This window comes from Garra rufa, chromosome 8, assembly GCF_049309525.1.
Source record: "Garra rufa chromosome 8, GarRuf1.0, whole genome shotgun sequence".
Classification (NCBI taxonomy): domain Eukaryota; kingdom Metazoa; phylum Chordata; class Actinopteri; order Cypriniformes; family Cyprinidae; genus Garra; species Garra rufa.
This window is the reverse complement of record NC_133368.1, coordinates 22600231-22621751: the sequence shown is the minus strand read 5'-3', so window position 1 is coordinate 22621751 and position 21521 is coordinate 22600231. Positions and strand designations below refer to the sequence as shown.

The window sequence follows — 21521 nt, the reverse complement described above, 5'->3', positions numbered from 1 at the left end:
TTTAATCAGGCAAGATCACGAACGCTCCTGCCAGTACATACCTGTTCAGGGTTGTACTTGGAGAGGACACCGTTTCCATGAAACTCTTCCAGGACATCTTTAAGCTTCTTGGAGGAATCTGTACAAAAAACAAGTCAAAAGGAAAACAATCAGTCAGATATACAGCTGTACTCAGGAGTGTAGACACTCCTTGCAGAATATATTGCAATGAAATTCAGCAAGAATGCATTATATTTATCAAAAGTGACAGCAAAAGAATACTATTTTTTTAAATAAATGCTGTTCATCAAAAAAGCCTGAAAATGCATAAAATGTGGTTAGAAAGGCTGTATTTTTGCTGCTAATGCTAGACATTAGATGCTGCTAACATATTAAATTTCACTTAACAGCCGACACTTACATGTATTTTATTTTCTTACACTCACAAAAGATTTATCAATCCATTTATCTACAGTTGCAAACGAAACTATTCTTGACCTGCAAGACATTTTGCTGCAGAGAACAAAATTTAGTGAAAACAATTGAACAAAGGCATCAGTACACTATTGGAGAACATTTATTAATACACATTTGAGTAATTCTGAGAATGTAAAAAAATCTAATTGGCTCTAAACATTCATGTTCAAAATTATTCAACCCCCCCCCCCCCCCCCCAAAAAAAAATTGTTGCAGAATCATTCATTATTTAAAAACCACCAATAAACACCATTTAGACGTGCTTAGAAGCTTCTGTGACACTCTCTACTGCAATCTTGGACCATTCCTCGCCCAAAAAAAGCTTACAGATCAGTGATAATCTTTGGTTTTCGCATTGCCACTGCTTTCTTCAAATTCAACCAAATATTTTCAATGAGAATTAAACCTGGAGACTGAACCGGCCACTCAAGAACATTCTATGACTGATCTCTGAATCATGCTTAAGTAGATTTGGATATATACTTTGGGATGATTGTCCTGCAGGAAAGTCCACTGATCATCAGCTTCAGTCATTGCACTAAAGGCATCACAATTCTTGCCAAAATGGCCTGATACTTCAAAGAATCCATGATGTCCTTCATACAATCAAGTTTTCCACTTCCTGCTACAGTAAAACAATTCAATAACAGGACTGGCCCACCTCCATGTTTGACGATGGAGATGATGTTCTTCTGCTTAAGCTTTACCTTTTTTGCACAAGACATACCACTGATCCATAGGTCCAAAAAGTTCAGTTTGGTCACATCACTCCATTAAACATTCATCCAGAACTCCACAGATCTATCCAAATGAATTTTACATTCGACAAGATGCCTCAACATGAAGGCCGTACTTGTTTAGTGTTCTTCTTATACACTGCATTGAAATGTTTTTACTCCTTTTGTTGCTTCATCTTACAAGTCTTTGGCTGTACATTGCAGGTTTTAACTTGGGTGTTCTGATCAAACTTTTTTTTCTTGATATAGTTTCTAAAGTCTTAATTGTGTTCCCTACCATAAAAATAAATGACTTAAAACAGCAATGTTAAAAAGGGGTTGAATAATTATGACATAGTTGTGTTATTAAAAATATCCTATCATTTGAAAACATTATATTATATATTGACATTATCACTTTAAATATGCCAGTAAACTGTTGTAGATGGAATTTTTATAAAGTTCTGGATCTTTAGAAAAGCTTGTATTTGTAAAGTACTGCAGTCTCTGGGGGGTTGAATAATTTTGATTGCAACTGTATAAATGCTCACTTGATAACAAGGGCGGAGTGGCAATCGGGACGACCGGGACTTTTCCCGGTCGGCCAGCCAAAGGAGGCGAGGCGAACACGACTGGCCTGAGCTTATTACAATCATTGACGTTACTAAATTCTCCGCGAATAGTGGCCAAATACTCCCACATACTCCCCCCTAAACGTCCAACCAATATTTATATCAGTTGCTCACTCTCTATCAGTGCCGGCCCTCCCTATAGGCGAACTAAGCGGCTGCTTAGAGCCCCGCCGCCACTAGGGAGCCCCCACTAGTGGTCCGAGTCATTACGTTGCAAAGCGCATGGCTGTCACTAGCCAAGTTTCCATCCAGTTTTTGCACTGTTTTGTTATCGACAAAGAGAATATGTGTAAAAAAAAACTGCAAAATTTGCTGTCTACAGCCTGTTTTCCTTCCAACCGGCCTTTTACCGATAAAATGGTGTGCATATAATGACCTCATCCCTAAAAAAACGAACTGTCGCATAAGTTTTGGTGTATCGCAAAAAAAAAACTGCCCTTGAGCTGTTTCCATACATAATTTCACCTATATTGTGTAAATTATATAGGCTAGTAGCCTGTTCTTTATCCATTTGAAACAAAACCTAATATTAAATTGTATGTTAGCTAATTTTTATTAACAAGTGTCATGAGTTTTTTTTTGTACTTTGTTATAGACTATTTACTTGATCATCAACAATAATCATAAACAGGAGCAGTTGTAGGACTATTATTATCATTTTTCTGATGAACTTTTATTTAGAAATGGGAATGTTCATTTCGGTTATTTTATTTCTCCTGACAACCGACGGTCGTTAAGACATTTTTAACCGTTAGGCATAACCGTTAACAAGACCGTTAACAAGATTGTTAAATTACAATTAAAGGAAATTTTAATTAATACGCGGCTGTGACCCATTAAAAATACCTAAATTTGTTTTCCATGGATTAATTTTATACACGCAAAAAGCAGCATAAACAACAGAGTGTGAGGATTCACATGGTCACGCACCTGAAGCGCTTCTGCGAACGGAGGAAAACATTATACAGCTATATATAAAATAAATAAAATCAATTTATTTTCTACATAAGTTATGAATTAACAAAACGAAAGAAAAAAATGTGAAACAATTAGCAGCCTATATCAACCTATGCAGAATTTAGTTTCATTTTTCTGATGCGCTCTTGAGGCATCCTGTTTGTTTCCTTTTTACAAAAGCAACTGTTTGTTTTTATTGTGAATGTGCATTAATAAAATAAATATTTAGAATAGTTTGGAACAATGTCTTACTCTTATATGACCACAAACGAAGGAGTAGGCTATTGTAAGTTGTTTCCACTTTTATAAGGGGGATAAAAATCAATTGATCTTGCCGGTGCCTCCTTACTAACTCGACAACGCAGCTTCATTGTCATAATAAAATACAGTCGGCCAAACATATTGAAAAACATTCTATTTTCCCCCTTTTATTTCTGAACAAATCCTTTAAATTTAATGGAACAATACTCATAACACAAGAAGAACAAAAATATAAAAAGCTACTAACAAGCCAAAACAAGTCAATTTAAAATGTTGTACTTATCATTACAATGTCCACGTAAAACAAGATCTTCAGAACAAAATGAATAATTTTTAACTTGCAACGTAGCAAAGCCCCTTTTCTCTACAAAAAAGTGTTTCCAAACAGATTTTTGCGACATTTGAAGTATGGATTTAGAATTTATGCGCTAAAGTTAAACGGAAAAAGATTATGTCGACACATGAGAAATTTTATCGATAAGACATTTCCATCAGCTATATCGGTAAAAACTCCGAAGCGCTAAATTGTTTTGTGTGTTTTTTCCCACAAACAAAATCTTTGGATGGAAACCTGGCTACTGGCAATACTCCACTAGGGCCGGTGCGGTCAGAATTTTCCCGGTGGATTTTAGTGCCCCACTCTGCCCCTGCTTGATAATATTGTTTTGCTAAATTGTTTTGATAATTAATTATATTTTCTATACTAGCATATGCCATTATCTTCTGTTAAACTAATTAAAGATTTCAGGATTTCACTAAGACACACCAAATGCCATATGGATGTTTCTGACTAGTTAACAAATGCTTTACTGGCAAGCTGTAACTCTGTTTCTGTTTGCTAAAGGATTTTAGCTCCCAACATATTGGCTGATGTTCTACAGTACATATCCTTTTCATGAGGCCTTTTCATTAGCAAATTCACTTGAAATCTATCAGCATTACAAGCAGAACAAAACTTTTTAATCTTGTATCTACGTGCTTCATTAAAATAAAATGAAATAAATTCTTATTTTCAACTTATATCCATGAGTTAAAAAGTCTTAACACAACATTATCTCCAAACACAACTGAAATGTACCTGAAATTTAAACTACATGCACCATTATCTATAACATTTTGAAAAAAGGCCTTGCATTTGGTATCAATTACTGGAAACATTAGATGTATGGTGCAATCTGACGAAATAGGCTAATTAAGCAGAGATAATAGCTGGGCAGAAAATGTCACCAAAGCTTATTAGCATTAGGACGAGAGAAATGAGCCTACTGCCCCAGGCTTCATTTTTATTTTCTGTAAGCTTCGGCTGTCACACATGTGTCTTCTGACTGCCGCCCAAGGGGGGCAGAACAAGGTGCTTTCCTCACAGAAGATGCTAATCTCCTCAAGAACTGATAACAGTCATCTCTGTGTATCTCAATGACGGGCTATCTCTATTAATCTTCTTACTTTCAATTTCTACTGGATTTTTAGAGCCCTTTAGGAAAATTAACAGAACAGATGACAAATGATTTGCAGATCCTGAGCACCACTGACAAGCATCTAAACTTGTAAAACTGTAGTATACACAGAGCATGTGCGATCGCAAATCTTGAAAGTGAAAGTAAAAAGTGATTTTGCATTCAAAACGGCAGTTTCAATGCCCCACATATTAATAGCGGCTCAGGCTCCATGATTAAATATATATTTTCTAGGGATGCACCGAATATTCGGCCACCGAAAATTTTCGGCCGAAAATGGCCCAAAAGTGCATTTTCGGTTTTCGACCGAAAGACTTTTATCACCGAAACAACAGGGCCGAAACAGTATGTTGACGCAAACAGAAACCGCAGCCTGCACGTGCTTGTCTGAAGCAACACGTCTGTGGTGTGGACGTATTTCTGTATATCTGAGAAAGACCCATGGATAGCGATTTGCAAAACTTGAATGCCGAAATTTCAAGAGGGGGTGTGTCTGCAGTGGTGCGTGCAGCCAGTGATGAGAGCAGAGATCGAGACAGATGTAGCTTTCAATGAGTGAAAAACTATGGCTTTACGTTGGTGTTACGTCACAATATTTTAAAGATGTCTTTTCAATATACTGTATTTTTATACATATTTATGTTTTAAATCATGGAGGTGAGCCAATGGATATCACACATGCAACATGAAAACTGCGCAATATGTTAAAGTGAAAGTAAAAACTGACCGTGCTTTCAGCATCTGACGTGCATTCTCTGAGAGACAACGAGAGACGATTATACTTCATATGCTGATATTAATTTAGTCCCCTAATATTTTTCTTGTGCCCCGAGCATGGTGGGAAAAAAATAATAAAAATAAACGTATTTTGTGTAAGGCTTGTTTTTTGAAAGACTTAAATAAAGCTCTTAATTGGAAAGAGAAACACATAGAGTTGTAATGTGAACTGATGGATCCACAAGATAATGTGTTATAAAAATTAAAACAATTTAAACAAAGGCAGTAAAATATATGTATATGTAGGTAATATAATACTTGATTTATAATAATTGTTTAAATTAATATAACTGATTTATTCTTTGAAACTTTAATATTAATTTATGCAATTGCAATGCCTTGATTTTAGTAAAATTAGTACACAGTCTTAGCCATAAATGCAATGGTACTAATAATTGGCATAATTCTTTCGGTGTTTCGGCCTTGGTTTCCTCTTTTTCGGTTTTCGGTTTCGGCCAAGAATTTTCATTTCGGTGCATCCCTAATATTTTCCTCCCAGTGTTTCCTTCCTGCCGTGTGAGCTACTGAAATGAGCAGCTCTGTCAAACAGCCAATCAGAGCAGAGCTCATCATTATTATTCATGAACCTTCCAAATAAGGCAATAACAGATAATTTCATTCTAGCAACAAATCCTAGGGTTGTAAATGGACTTGTAAAACCGTTTCTGAAGAATTTTTGCCCTTACCTAAGGAGAACAATTTAAAATACTGTATTAGTGCATTCTATGGCACCGTTAAATAGAAGAAATACATCCAAAATGAAGTCAGATATTCAAATAATAAGCAGCAGCGTTCAGTGAGTCAGTATATAAGACTCAGCGGTTAAGGGAAAAACAGGTGGGGACACCCAGCAATGCAACAGACACTCATGACTGAAAACCAAACTGCACCCACTATTTCATCTGAACAAAATGAGTCTTTCCTCAACAGGTAAAACCCAGAACAAAGCAATCTGGTTATTTCTGTGGTCGGAAACACTGACATCACACTTTTATTATCAGTCAGAGGTTTACAAGCTGCTATAGTTTCAGATCCTAATTCACAAAATGTAGAATGATGTCAGAGGTCAAACACACTGGACTGGGACTTTCTGTCTCACAGAATTAAATGTACAAGGCTCATCATTGATTTCAAGACTGACACCAAACTCCAAACTGCTTGCGGCTTCTCTGGGCAGCGAACACATGCTCTTACTGACCTGTGTGTCTGGCGTGAATCTTATTGCTGCATTTCAATTAGCCCATTACACAGAGATGACAAATGTATTCCACTGATTATTAACACCATGGAATCAAAACAATAAAGTCTTTCGCACCTAGCTGAGCCCACACATTACTCAATGGCAAGAACATGCACACTGTCTCCTCTTGAGAATAACATTGTATGACAGAATCAGTAAACAGAGCTGCAAACCAATATTTTTCTTTTTTCATGCTAAATTGCTAGAGTCGTCTTGGATTTCACTCATAATTACCTTACAGTAAAGCTGAAATCTGTGCCAGACAGGCCTGGCAATTCATCTGTGAGACGTAGTTAAGTTTAAGATTAATGTCTTGTCTCACACCTACTGAATTCTTAATGGAAATGTGTCCGGTATCCCAAAATATACTCCACATAATGCATGTGCTATTTTTAAAGGCATTATACCTTAAATATTGCATGTGGGCAGAGTTCAGGGTGAGAGCACGTCTGACTGATTATTCAATCTTCACTGTTCCTCAAGGGTTTTAATCAAATCTGTTACCAGGGGTCGCCGTCAACCAAAGAAAAGTAATTAGACTGACTTTATGAGTATTTAGATTTATTACCAGCATCCTGCAAGCCAATTAACCTCACAAAGAAAGCACAGATAGATGCTTCATTTGGAAATTTCAAGCTAATTTTACAGGTAACCTCTTAAAATGGCACAGAGGTCTCTTTGGAATTCATATTAGCCAGTGCAGCCTGTGCAGATAATCACACAACAACAGTGATCGACCTACCATAAACACTGGATCTTAACTTAATAATGTTTCCAATGATCACGCAAACACTAATTATTTGAAGAATTTGACCATTTAAAAGGGACATCGGATGCACTTTTACATGGTGTTTGCATGTAAATGTGTCTTAGTGTGTGGAAACGACCACCAACAAACCAATGATAAAAATCCATTCACTCCCCAAAACACCTAAACAATCTCAATTTTTAAGCCATTTTGATATTTTGAGCAGTATGTCATACTGCTCAGGCTCCGCCCACAACCGCTAACAGACTGTCCTGTATTAGCATATTTCAGCCCAACAACAATGTCTTGTAAGCAATGCAGGTGTTTGTAGTTTGATGTAAAAGTAAATATAAAAGTGATGAGAGCCACTCAGGACACAGTGGAATAGTTTTGTTTTTGATGGTAACGTGCCACCAAATACAGAAAAAAATGGAAGAGATTGGCAGAGTGAGCAATAACTCATTATCATTTAAAGAGACATGCGTTGTGTTCTTATTCTGGACTCACATGCTTTTCTGTACGTTATATGCTTTATTAATACTGTGCTTATTAAATTTGGTCCTTTGAAAACACAGTTTAATTCATTGTGTCACATTAAGCGTTTTTCATGCAAAGTGCATATCCATATCCAGATCTCAAATTTATAAATAGTGCATTTGTAATACACGTGCGTCCAGCACATATGCGAATTATGTCAGTAGGCTATAATTGATTATGGCTTATTAATACATTGGTGCAGAATCGTTCACATCACTTTATTTTAAAGGCATATAACTGCATTCTAATAGCCTTCATAATGCAGTCAGCTGTCCTGCATTGTCTTCGTCAACTTCGGCAACTGCATGTAATCTAAAATGACATACAGGCCTGGGGCAGGGTGGTGTGTGTCAAATGCATGAATATTTTTTTTAATTTGTGTTATTTTTCCCATAATTAATTGCACCAATTTAACACATTAAATTGACAGATAAATACCAAAATGGCGGCTTGATTAAAGTCTATTATAACAACACCTAAAAGGAAATTATGTGCAGTATTCAGAGCTGAGAGTTGGCATATAAAAATGTTATAGTATACAGTACATCTGTGTCTATTTTAGATTTTTACAAAGCAGAATTCATGTTCATAACTATGGAAAATAATAAAGAACATCAGAATATGTATGAGTATGGCATATTGGTCCAGATTTACTAAATAGGGCAAATTAGTGTTAAGGTCATTGCACACTGATTATAAAATTTTCGTATGCGTTTTTTTATTTCGTATTCGTCATGAGCTCGGGCCCACAAGCAGCGTGCAAAACGCTCACAGCCAACTGAAATCAATTCAAAAAAGGCGCCTCTCACTGCAAAAAACGTGTTCTGTGTGATTGGGGCCTAAGGATGCAAAAATGATCCAGCTTTATTTTTTATGATGGATAGAAATTTCGGAGGCAGTGTGTAAACTGTAGACTGACATAATGTTAGATTGTATTTATTTCTTAACGTGCAAAATTTTTTTAGAGTGCAATTTCAATAAAAACATTGATAGGAGTGAAAAATTCTGGTTGTTTTACTAAAAATTTGCACATTAAAGAACACAGACGCAGCAAGATAATTTCCCTAGACCAGCGCAATCTACCAAGAGCAGTGTAAATTACCTTCTGCTTTAAGACATGCTATTTTGCGTGTTAAATAATGACGCAAATTCTAGTAATCTGACGAAATAGCATTGCGGGATTCATTTTAATACTCTCCTCCCATCAATTTTGCGTCTAAAATGGGAAACTCCTACAAATGCATATTCAATAAGGTCAGGCGCAAAAATAACTCTGTCCACGCCTTTTCATCGCTAATTCTTCACTGCGCATCTTTAGTCCTGACAGTACTATTTTAACGCCAAAAGACTGTTTGTGCTGAAACTAGCTGTTAGCAAATCAGGCCCATTGTATCTGACCAGTTTTCAACCAGAAGTCTTACTCTTACACATCACTGTTTCTAGCAGCATGCAGCTGATAGTGTTGCCACCCTCTACACAAAACCCACTGTCCTACTATGTACAGGAGCTCCATTCTCAATCCTGAATATAGAATCCGACTGTCAATCACTGTCAATTTTCCAGCTGAATATATACACATAAACTGCAATGTGGATTATTTGCACTCTAAAGTTCTTCTTGGCACTTGAGTTCAAGCCTGAAGTCAACCACCTGCTTTGCTATTTCCCAGTTACGAAACATAAACATAATTAGTTTTGTCAAGAAAACACCATAAATAAATATCATAAATGCTGATGCAACTAAAGCTTCCTCTCAGGAGTAGTTAGTGAGAATGGCAAACAGCATGAAGCACAGTCTTCCTCATTACACATGCATATATGTGCTAGCACAGCCAGTCCTATAACAAAATATGAGTCAGATTTACTGAAAGCCCTTATAATAATAGATACACTGAATTAATATCCTGCTTTAGCATCCGATTTCACTTTCCCCCCCATCAAATCAATACAACCATTCTATATTCCCTCAAATCTGTCATACCACAGTCCCCTTGCAAACTTATTAAACTGATAAACAAAAGCATCACTTTTTAATGCTATTGAAAATTTCATATGCCTGTTTAGCTCATAAAGTGGTCTGCATCAATAACCGCATTAAACGTTGTTAATCAATACAGACGCAGAGAGCACTGGCAGCGCATTGATGCGTTACGTCAATATAGCCTACATTCCCAGCAGTGCTTCCTAAAAGTCCAGTGAGTCCAGAATGCGTACGCATCCTCCTACATAATACATTGAGCAAAGCATCAGCTCAAACAGGGAGGCTGAGTGGTACAGTTATCGAAAAGGATGGCCAAGAACTAACTAAATGGGCCGATAAAATCTCTCATCCATTCTTATCCACCTAACAGCCCTAAAATCAATTCCAATCAACCTGCCAGAGGTCAGAGGAGAGAGGCTTCCCATGCTCAGATACTCACACTCACTGTACTGCTGCAGCTGGGAGAATTCGGCTGGGCTCAGACACACCCAATCTCCCATCTCGCCGGTCAGAGCGCTCGCGGCGAGCCGGGGAAACCACGCTGATCGTCCTCAGGTGAGGTATGAGAAGGAGATGGTACGATCTGGCATGATCATGTTCCCTTTTCCTAGTAACAGATGGTGAATTGGTGTCCCCGACGTGGAGTTGCGAAACAAATGAGGGACACAAGGACGAGGGCGGTGTGAAGGTGAGGCGTGCCGAGCCACCGGTAGCGTGCCGAGATTGGAGTAGCTCCGAGGTGGGGAGGTGACAGGTGCACGTGGAGGAGCAACTGATGACCTGTCAACCGAAGTTGAAGTTTTCAATCTATAGAAACAGAGAGAGAAGAGAATTAGTAACATCTCAAAGCTGACTTAAGGTTATCGACTCATGTCAAGCTTATTTATTACAAGGTCTCTGATTCTAGCAAACACACCAATAACAACAGAGGCTGTGTGTCTGTAATATAGATAACATGAATACGCTTGCTGAAGTCTTGCATTTCCAGAAATCTCACATGTGTCTAGAGTGGCCGTCAACCTTTTCAGGCCAGGGATCCCCTGGTGGATACAGAGACTGAGAGACGCCCTGCTGCATTACTGAGTGTAGCATTTTTATTCTGGTCAGTACATTTAATATCAAATCATATTTAAAACCTTTAATAGCATGATTCATGAGGCATATTTGCTAACAGTTTGCACCAGGGCAAACCCTCTTTTAGTGTTAAAAACTACTGTCAGGACTTACTAAAGGCAGTGGAATAAAATAAAGATGAAAAGGCAAGGATAAGGATTTTTGTGGCTGACCTTACTGCATATTTATGCATATTTGTACAACATTTTTTGGAGGAGATATTAAATAAATCATATAAGGTGATTTACTAAGAAATGCATTACTGGTATTTGCTAGTATTTGTCTTAACCCATTTTGCACCTGTGTTCTTAGAAGCTTATACAGACCTGGTTATCATTGGCTCTGCTAGTTTGTTACCCTGTGTTGATTTGCACTTCTGTTGGTTATTATGGGTGTGAACTGACTGCGTCTGTGTTCTTTTGCGCCTTGTCAGTAGATCAGAACTTTTCACTCCCATCTGTGCATTTATGGAATTGCACTCTCACACTAATTTGTCCTGTTTAGTATATCCAGTATATCCCCTATATAAAAACTAATATTTTTAATATATTCACATATTATTATATATATAATAGATGTATTTTATCTATTATAGATATATGAAAAATACATTAATACATTTAATTGTGAAGAGGACAATTAAGGGAAAAAAAGCTCAATTTTATTATATTGCTATGCCGTATATAAATATTCTTCTATTTAGTACTGTCCTTCAGAAGCTACAGAAGATACTTCCCAGAAGGCAAAAATAAGTTACATTTACCCTGATCTTCAAATTCTAAAAGTTTTCATCCCAGCTCTAAACGTTTCTTTCTATAGCATCAAGGAGCATTTGAACCTTCTGTAATAGTTGCATATGAGTCCCTCAGTTGTCCTCAGTGTGAAAAGATGGATCTCAAAATCATACAGTCATTGTTGGAAAGGGTTCAAATACAAAAAAAAAAAAAAAAAAGAATCTGTGGGACCTGAAGGATTTTTCAGCAGGCAGTTTAACTGTTATGGACAAACAAGGGACTTAAGAACAACTATCATTAAATAAAAAATTAAAAAAACACAGCTGTGGATCAATTAAGTAACAACAATCAAGTGTATGTGAACTTTTGAGTCATTTTATAAATTTAATCAATTCTATTAGTTTCTCCTGTGGACTATATATAAACGTATTATATATAAAATATCTTATCCAGATCAGTACTAAATAAAAAAATAACATGCATTATGTATGATCCCTCTTATTTTGGTAGAATAATTAACATTTTGTATACGTTTGTATACTGTGGACTGTATACTTTGTATACCTCGACTGCATATTAATTATAATGCACATCAGTGCTATTTTACTATAATTGATACTATTATAGTTAAACTAGTTTAATAAAAGTAATAACAGGCAAAAAGCAATGTATCATCTTATAGTTGCAATCGTCAGATTGTTCCTTGTTTGTAAAACAAATTCACAGTAAAATTTAAAAAATCTTATGAGCTAAGAAACAGCAACCTCTGAGCAATACAATTTTACTCCAATAATTCTTTTTTTTTGACAAGGGGTACAAGTCATGCTGTACACTGTTTTGCCTTCATTTAGACATCTGATTTGCTCCAGTACACCCAGTTAAAACAGCATAGCAGTGCTCCTCCATATAGCCGTGAGTTCAAAGGGCCACTCAGCAAATGACTCACATGGGCCTGGCCTGCTTCTGTGCTCAGCATGCCGTACCAATCAATGTCTCTCGCTCTCTGTCTGCTGAATACTCTCGTTCTGTCTCTATTTCACTCTCTCTCCCTGTTCGGACACTCCTGATGAGTTTAAGCAGAAAGAAAAATCAACAGCAGTTTGCCAGCACATCCACAGGGAGGGAAGAAACTGACATAAAACCTCTGCGAGGAGCAGAGGCATGAGAAACCGCCGTGATGAGAAGAGGAAAAGACAGAGTAAAAAGACAAAAATCAATGAAGTTGATAGGGCTGCCATGAGTTACAGCATGCCAGGGAGTAAGTTCATGCCCACTGGTTTAAAAAACATAGACTGATGTGTGATGCTTGTTATAAAGAGAAAACAGTCTGAACACAAGGGAGTACGAAGACAAGAAGAATAAAGTGGTCTACACAAATCTAAAATGTATTACAAAAAATACTTGATTTGCTTAAAGGAGACATTGGATGCAAAATCCACTTTTACGCGGTGTTTGCATATAAATGTGTCTTAGCAGTATGTGGAAACAACCACCCTACAATGATAAAAATCTAAACAAGACTAAACAGTCTCAATTATCAAGCCGTTTTGATTTTCTGAGCAGTATGATGTCATATTGCTCAGGCCCCACCCACGACCACTTACGGGCTGTCCCGTATTAGCATATTCCCGCCCTCAGCCAGTTACACGCTGTCCGCCAATGTCTCACAAGCAATGCAGGTGTTTTGTAGTTGGATGAAAAAGTGAACATAAGAGTCTTCATTTTCTCCCGACATCACAGCCACAGAGGACGTAGCGTATTAGTTTTGTTTTTGATGGTAACGTCCCACCAAATACACAAAAAACAGCAGTAGCTTATTATCATTTAAAGAAACATGCACTGAAATGGCTCACTGTGAACAGAGCTGTTTTTCACAAGGTAAAAAGCGTGTTGTTTTACATGACCACTGAGGAATTTTAACCACAGTATGTCGCAGACATTTCATGAAGATCCTTAAGAATCATACCAACTTGGGGAAATGCATCCGATGTCCCCTTTATTATTAATTTAAATAATTATATTATTTAAGATTCAAATGAAAACCTTTTTGGTTGCAACTGAGTGTTTTTAGGAATTCTTAAGTGTGAGATTAATTCAAGAAAATTCACTTCTTTGGAAAACATTGTAACAGCGCAAGCAAAGGAAGCAAAAACTGATAAACCAAAATGGATAATAGAGAATGAAAGACCAAATAAAGGGGGAAATATGGCCATCAGTTGTAGATCAATAAAGATAAAGATCTTGATATACAAGCTGGTATAGCTGTATTGAAACACACAGATCACTGAGTGAAATCTTGCCTGTTCTCAAGTCTCAATTCGGTAATATTACAGTCCCCCAAGTTTCTAAAGTGGTGGTTCAACAAAATTAATTGTTCAAAGCTTTTCACAATACTTTGGCATGCCCATTACAATGAATAAAAATAATTATTGCATTTTTATTGCATTCTAAAAAATAGTCACTGCTCTGCTCATATGTGACATTATTTACCAGAAATTACATAATTCAGGGCTCTTTAATAGTGGTGCAGAATGGTTAGTAGTATCACACTTTTTATTCATATTTTTGAGGCATATTATAGTCAGGGAGGGTTCTGTCAAGCTTAACAACTCAACCCCGACACATAAAATTAAGATGGAAAATTATTATTTTTCAACATTTCCTTTTAATCCTTTTTAATTCCTTTTAAAGTATATAAATGTACTTGTTTTATTGCTGCCATATATGGTCTGATCTCCTAACTACATGAGGAGCAGTGGCCATTTTGAGTAAAAAACCTCAACCCCGTCACAAATATATGTATTTCCTATTGGTTGTAAGCTTGTGACAGGTTTGAGTTATTTACTTAATTTGTTAATCATTTGAATGAAAATATAAAATAGTCATGGTTTCAGCAAATAAATACTTACCAAAATCATGACAACTCATATTTTTGTTATAAATACATTTTTAACGTAATATGTCCACTTAAACTTTGACAAGCATCCTACATCCGAAATTGCACCCACATTTGCAGCAGAAAGACAGTGTTTGGCATGCAGATATGTTGACCCAGAAATAAGGGGACAATATGAGAGAGAGACAAAGCCAAAAATTAAAATTGAAGGCAATGTATCCTTTCAGATGTGTTACAGACTTCAACCCCGTCATACCTTGTCACATTAATATTTTGGGAAAAATACAGGGAAGAGAATTAAGAATGCATTTCATGGTGATTATCAGGGACACGTGAGCAGTAGGTAGATGTTTGTTTTATAACAAGTTCTGTGTAAAATCCTTTTTAAACCAATTCCATTTAGTCCGTTACGAGGTCGAGAAAGAAAAGAAAAAAAAGTGTCTCAATCTGAAAAAAAAAAAAATGAAAATAATAGAAGGTCGTTATATATGATTTTTGATTTTTTTGGAGGTTCGACATGTGCCTGATTATGTGGGGTATTTAGAAAATAAATCATATGTAGTATATGTATATATGTATATTTACCATTTTAAAACATTATTTAAAAGCCAATATAATCATGAATACAGGCATATAACCTTACTTCAGCTCAGAAAAGAAGTTATAATTTACATACAGACACAGAAATTCAAATAACTGTTTTGATAAGCTTCTAAATCACTATAAAAAAAAAATCATCTATTTTATATTTTATATATGTATGATTGGTTTAATGTATTTAAAAAGAATGATGCATACTGTAAATAATGTGCCACTCCTGGATAAAAACATATCAGCAGGACTAAGGAAACAGGATCTTAATTGAAACATTGCTTTAAATTAAGCTTGATTAGCGATGATTATCTTTGTATAATTAAATGATCAATCCAATAATGAGGAATCACACATGCTTGTCTGGTGGTATATGGAAATAACAGAAAGGCAAATAAGTCAGTGATAACTTTTGAAAACACTGACATTAGTGTGTACTGTGAGCATAAACAGCTTACATTTCACATGAGACATCATTTATTTCCCCCCATAACTCATTTTACTTGACAATGATTTATTGGTCCACGTATCAAGGACATCATTTCTGTTACCATCTATGACTTCAGAGGGAATTTGCTTTTTCTCTTGTGGAACATTTCACACAGAGGACCAAAAATAGACCTGAACTATTCCTATGGGACACGGTCCAGCGTAATAACTCTGAATTACACACAATTTTTGATTCCCAAAATTAAACTCTCCTTCCAGCTTGCCAAACATGATATCAATACACATGATCTAGGATAAATAATGTGAAAACTTGTCAAAACTGTGCTAGCCGCTTGATAAATATGTGCCAAATCATTAGCACAACAATGTAGCGAGAAAAAAAATAGCTGGATTTGAGCCCTAGTGGTCTAGTAAGAAGCAGCTTGTATTTCTGCCTACACTTAAAATAACTCCTGTTTCACACTTCAGTTCGGGATTTAGCAAAGGTTATTCGCAATCTGCAAGTCAGAATCAAAATATCTAAGCTTACATTTTATATTATATTTCACAAAGCCCTCAAGAGTTCACAGTGGATTTAAAACATCCTGCTCAGGGGAACAGGCTCAGATTTCTGCTACATTAAGTAGGTTGGAGGGAAAAATTGATTTTGTTACAAATCAAGATCTTTAATTTTCACCTTGATGAAAAATCGATTTCTAAAAGCTATGAAATTTATTATAATATTATTGAAACAACAAAATAATAATCGTCTTTCTGCACTGGTATCTTCAACACATGTTAAAAGAGGCTGAAGTTTTAAAACGTATATATCGTATAACACTCTTGACTTTGCAAAAAAACAACAATAACAACAACAAAAGCCTTGTATTATACAATATTTATGTAAAATGATGATGATAAAATATTGTATATCAGTTGAAATCAATAATTATGATGATAAATTTAAAAAAAAATGTATTTCTTTCAAGTTTAAAGGCAGATTTTTGCTCACAAGTGAAAGTTGTACAAACCAGACTGTTATTGTGGCTTTTAACTTCTCTTCTATGGTCAGAACATGGCAAACACTTCATATTTTTAAATTCTTTACACTTTTCCTGTCATTTTTTCTAAAAATAGATGAACTGAAAAATGTATTTCTTAATTTGTGCATGTTCTTTTGTTTGAAAACATGAAACAGGTTGCCTGACTTTGACTTGTATGTTTAGCACCATTTGCAGTGCAGTGCAACAATAATAATATTTCTTTTTTTTTTGGTCTCTTAGGAATGCACATTTGAAAGTAGCTTGAGTTAACTGTAGTAGTAGCTTGAGTTAGGATGCAGATGTGAATTTATGTTCATTATCAAAAACAGTAACATCTGTAAAAATTGTAACAATCTCATTTAAAAATGTTTGAGTTTCAAATTAACCAATTGGCTTTCCATAGTAGCACACTTAGATCATGACTACGACAGTTAAAGGGTAAGTACACAAAAATGAACATTTTGTCATTATTTACTCACCCTAATGTCGTTCCAAACCTGTATGAGTTTCTTTCTTATATTGGACATAAAAGAGGATATTTTGAAGAATGCATGGCAAGCAAACAGTTGATGATCCCCATTGACTTCAATAGTATTTTTTCCTTACTATGGAAGTCAATGTGGACCAACAACTGTTTGTTCTTCAAAATTCTTCAAATCATCTTCTTTCATGTTCAACATAAGAAAGAAATGTATACAGGATAGGAACGACATGATGGTGAGTGAATGATAACGAAATTTTTATTTTCGGGTGAACCATTCCTTTAAAACCACATATATAGCACCTCAATACCAAGGTAAAATGTAACTACATGGTTTTTAAGCATATGTATGAAAAAAATGTATCTAAATACATTTAATATAAATGCTGAATTACAAAAACAATGTTATTATATTCCATTACTCCTTTAATATATTTAATACAAGTCTACATTAATGATATAATAAAGGTTTATATGAATATCCAAAATTTCTGCCGCAATACCATGGTGCAATAAGGTGTTACGATAATGAATCCATGGTAAATTCTGGCGATTTGTAGATTAAAAACCCTTCTGACTGTATAGTTGTGCACAGTATTTCTCCTGTTAGCACTGTTTCATCTGGCTTTAAACTAGTTTATGTTCTTCTCTAAATTCAAGCACTTCACACTGTATCTCACAGCGTTGTTTAGAGGTCACGTGACTGAGACTTATCAGCGAGTAAATGCATCTGGTCTAGTAAGCTCACGCTGTGCTGCCGTTTGAACTTTGAGCTGAGCAGATAAATGGTTTGTATTGCACGGTTCAAATGAGTAGCGCTGTTTTATCACGCTTTTGGTGCATAAACATTATATTAAACATTTATTAACTTTTGTTGTCATTTTATTGAGGAAAATTACACTACCAGTCAAAAGTTTTTCATTGTTTTTAAGTCTCTTCTGCTCAACAAACATGCATTTATTTGATCCAAAATACAGTAAAAACATTACATACAGTTCCTTTTTTTAATATATTTACTATTTAAAATAACTGTTTTTTATTAGAATATATGTTAAAACGTATGTTTTTTTGAGCAGCAAATTAAAATATCACAATGATTTCTAAAGGATCATGTGACTGGAGTAATGATGCTAAAAATTCAGCTTTGAAATCACAGGAATAAATTACATTTTAAAATATATTTAAATAGAAAACAGTTATTTTAAATAGTAAAACTACTTCAAAATTTCACTGTTTTTGCTGTACTTTGGATCAAATAAATTCAGGTTTGGTGAGCAGAACAGACTTTCTTTAAAAAGCATTACAAATCTTACTGTTCAAAAACTTCTGACTAGTGTATATCACAACTATCATTATTGTTTTATCAACCAGCCATAACACTTGTTTAGGGACTTGGCTCTATACATTGGATGTTGATTGGATAAAAGCATCTAAGTGCATGCTTGAGGTTGACGGTAAGAAAATGATGGGTTTTAACAGACTAAATGACAGGAAAAATCAGGAATATGTCACCAGACATTAGATGTCATTTCACTGGATAACTGAGTTACGACAGTTCACTGTTCATCTACTGCTTCAGCAGCTTAAGCTCTTTTTATTTAGTACTACAGAATTAGAATGTCTATGGCAATTCCCAGCCCTAAAATTAAGTATGGGCCAATTTTCATGACCACTTATATCACACTTCAGAAGTTGATTTCACAGTTCAAAATCATCTTTGAAAGTTTAGCCATTTCTCTTTGTTTGGCCTTTTTTGCTAAAAAAAAAAAGGCTAAAGCACCATGGAGTCTTGATAAAAGAACGAGATCATGTTACTGTGCCTCAAACAGACAGGCTGAAAAATTAGCTTTATGAAGGTGTTGTAATTTCCTGCTGCTAGAACACTGTAAGAGTCGAATCTGCCTGCTCTGCCCTAATGAAACGAGACGTGCTGTACTGAGTGCTTAAATGGAAAATGGGAGGTAAAGTCAAGGTGAACAGGTGAAAAAAAAACTGAGAGAATACAGAAACTATAAACAACACATAACTGTCATTTAATGAGATAAAAGGTTTGTGGTAAAGGATTTAATTCTAGAATCACCAGACGACGGAAAATATGTTTTGATCCTCCCACCATGCAAACTGCCTTTCCGTTTTCTCTATTCCTTCTTACGGTTACTAAAAAAAAACCAGTTTCTTCCTGTGTGGGTTTCCCTCATCACTCATAGTATTTTCTCTTGCGTCCTCCTTCAAACAAAGTAAGCTATACAACCATACGTTACAATGGTCAAGGGCAGAATCCACTAATATGCCAGTTAAGGACATGTGTACATTAAAGGAAGGATCAGGAGATGAAGTTAATGGCTGTATTGTGCAAAAGCCTGTGTGTGTGTGTGTGTGTGTGTGTGTGTGTGTGTGTGTGTGTGTGTGTGTGTGTGTGTGTGTGTGTGTGTGTGTGTGTGTGTGTGTGTGTGTGTGTGTGTGTGTGTTAATGGGCTGCTGGAGCCACGTGCTGATCAACAGGATGGGGCCTCCCCTCTGTGTGGAGAGGGATTCTGTTTGCTCAGACAGTTGCCTGGCAACCTGACGTCATAAGTTTGCAGCAAGGAGATGAACTGAAAGCGGTTATGGGTTTGTGTGTGTGTATCTGGAGGAGTTTGTGTGCATGGTGCATTATGTGTGTCTGTGTATGTACCAGGCCACAAGACAGACATAACATTATATCAATGTCATGTACCCTTAGCATAAACATAGAAAGAATACAGGAAGTGCACTGCACCTGTATTTTTTACACGGAAACCCATTTAGAGTTTGTCCGTTTATGTCTACAAACCAAATTAAAGGGCCTAGTAACAGTCCAAACTAGAGTTTACGGCTTAGTGCAATTTAACAATATTTAGGATTGAAGATATAGAGTATTACAGATGCATATCTTCTCAAAATTTCAACAATTGCTCAAACTACTTACTGTAGATGCAAGGCAATGCTTTTAAAATAATCGAGTTCGCAAAGGTTCATACATTAAAATTCTAAAGTGTAAATCAATGGTTTGAAGAGAAAAATTTCCACTGTCCTTTTTGAAATTATCTCTAAATGGACTCTTTAGACGTCAATTTTCAATACAATTTTCTATTTTTCTGCATAAATATGACCAAAACCTCATCAGATTTTCATTTAAGTCCTGAAAGTAGGCAAAGTGGGAGAAAAAAAAATTTGCTTTGTCATTTCATAGAGAAAAATGATCCAGTGTTACATATTTGTGCATTGCAAAAGTATGTGAATCTCTTGGATTAGCAGTTAATTTAAAGGTGAAATTAGATTCCATCTGTGCAGATGTGTTTTCAGTCATTGCAATGACTATCAAATGTCATCAGTATGTAACATGTTTTATTCAAGGAACAGGGATCTATCAAAGTCTGATCATGTTTGTGAAAGTGAATCATGTCACGAACAAAAGGAGATTACTGAGGACCTCAGAAAAAGAGTTGATGTTGTTCATCAAGCTAAAAAAGGTTACAAAACTATCTCTATAGAGTTTGGACTCCACAAATCCACAGTCAGACAGATTGTGTACAAATGGAGGAATTTCAAGACCACTGTTACCTTCCTGAGAAGTGGTCGACCAACAAAGATCACTCCAAAGCAGAACGTGTAATAGTCTGCGAGGTTGCAAAAGTTCCCAGGGTAACTTCTAAGCAACTAAAGGTCTTTCTCACATTGGCTAATGTTAATGTTCATGAGCCCACCATCAGGAGAACACTGAGCAACCAATGGTGCACATGGGAGAGTTGCAAGAACAAAGTCACTGTTCTCCAAAAAGAAAACTGCTTGCTAATAGCCAGAGGACTATTGGAGTAAGGTTTAATGGATGAATGAAACCAAAATTGAACTTATTGGGTTAAATGAGAAGCTATAATTTTCAGTGAAAAGAACACACTGCATTCCAGCTTAAGAATCCTATCCCACTTGTGAAACAAGGTGATGTTGGTATCACGGCTTGGGCCTGTTTTGCGGCATCTTGGCCAGGACAGCCTGCCATTAATGGAACAATGAGTTCAAGAGAATCTGGGTCATGCAGCAAGACAGCAACCCCAAGCACACAAGTTATTCTACCAAAGAAGGCTTAAAGAAGAACAAGTTACAATTAAGAATCGATTGCAATAAAGAAATCTATATTTTTAACCAGCCCTAGTGCTTTATGATTATGATTTCTATGTACACTGCAGCATCTTCAACACATTTTCACTAAAAGTTAAATGTTAATATGTTAAAATCTGCTCAATATGAAATAAAAAAATCAATATGAGTTTTCTTCTTGCCCAGTCAGACTTGTGTTTCAGATTTTTACATGCCATGTTAACCTTGTTTTACTAGCCCTAATACAAAAATGTTTTAATTTTAGCAACATATTTGATTTTTCAAGAAAAATATATATCCATAATTTATCATTCTTATTTGACGTCAAGTTAAAAATGTATTTACTTTGCAATAATA

General features: G+C 35.7%; 1 protein-coding gene across 1 annotated transcript in view; it reads right to left on the bottom strand.

Moving 5' to 3' along the window:
- The window catches only part of dgkg (diacylglycerol kinase, gamma), a 449591-nt gene extending 439330 nt beyond the window's left edge, over window positions 1–10261 (bottom strand). The window contains exons 1-2 of the mRNA XM_073845052.1: window positions 10201–10261; window positions 42–118 (exon numbers count right to left, since the gene is read on the bottom strand). Coding sequence (XP_073701153.1) covers window positions 42–118; window positions 10201–10261 — 138 coding nt within the window. The remainder of the gene's footprint in view (window positions 1–41; window positions 119–10200) is intronic.
- Between the last annotated feature and the right edge of the window lie 11260 nt (window positions 10262–21521).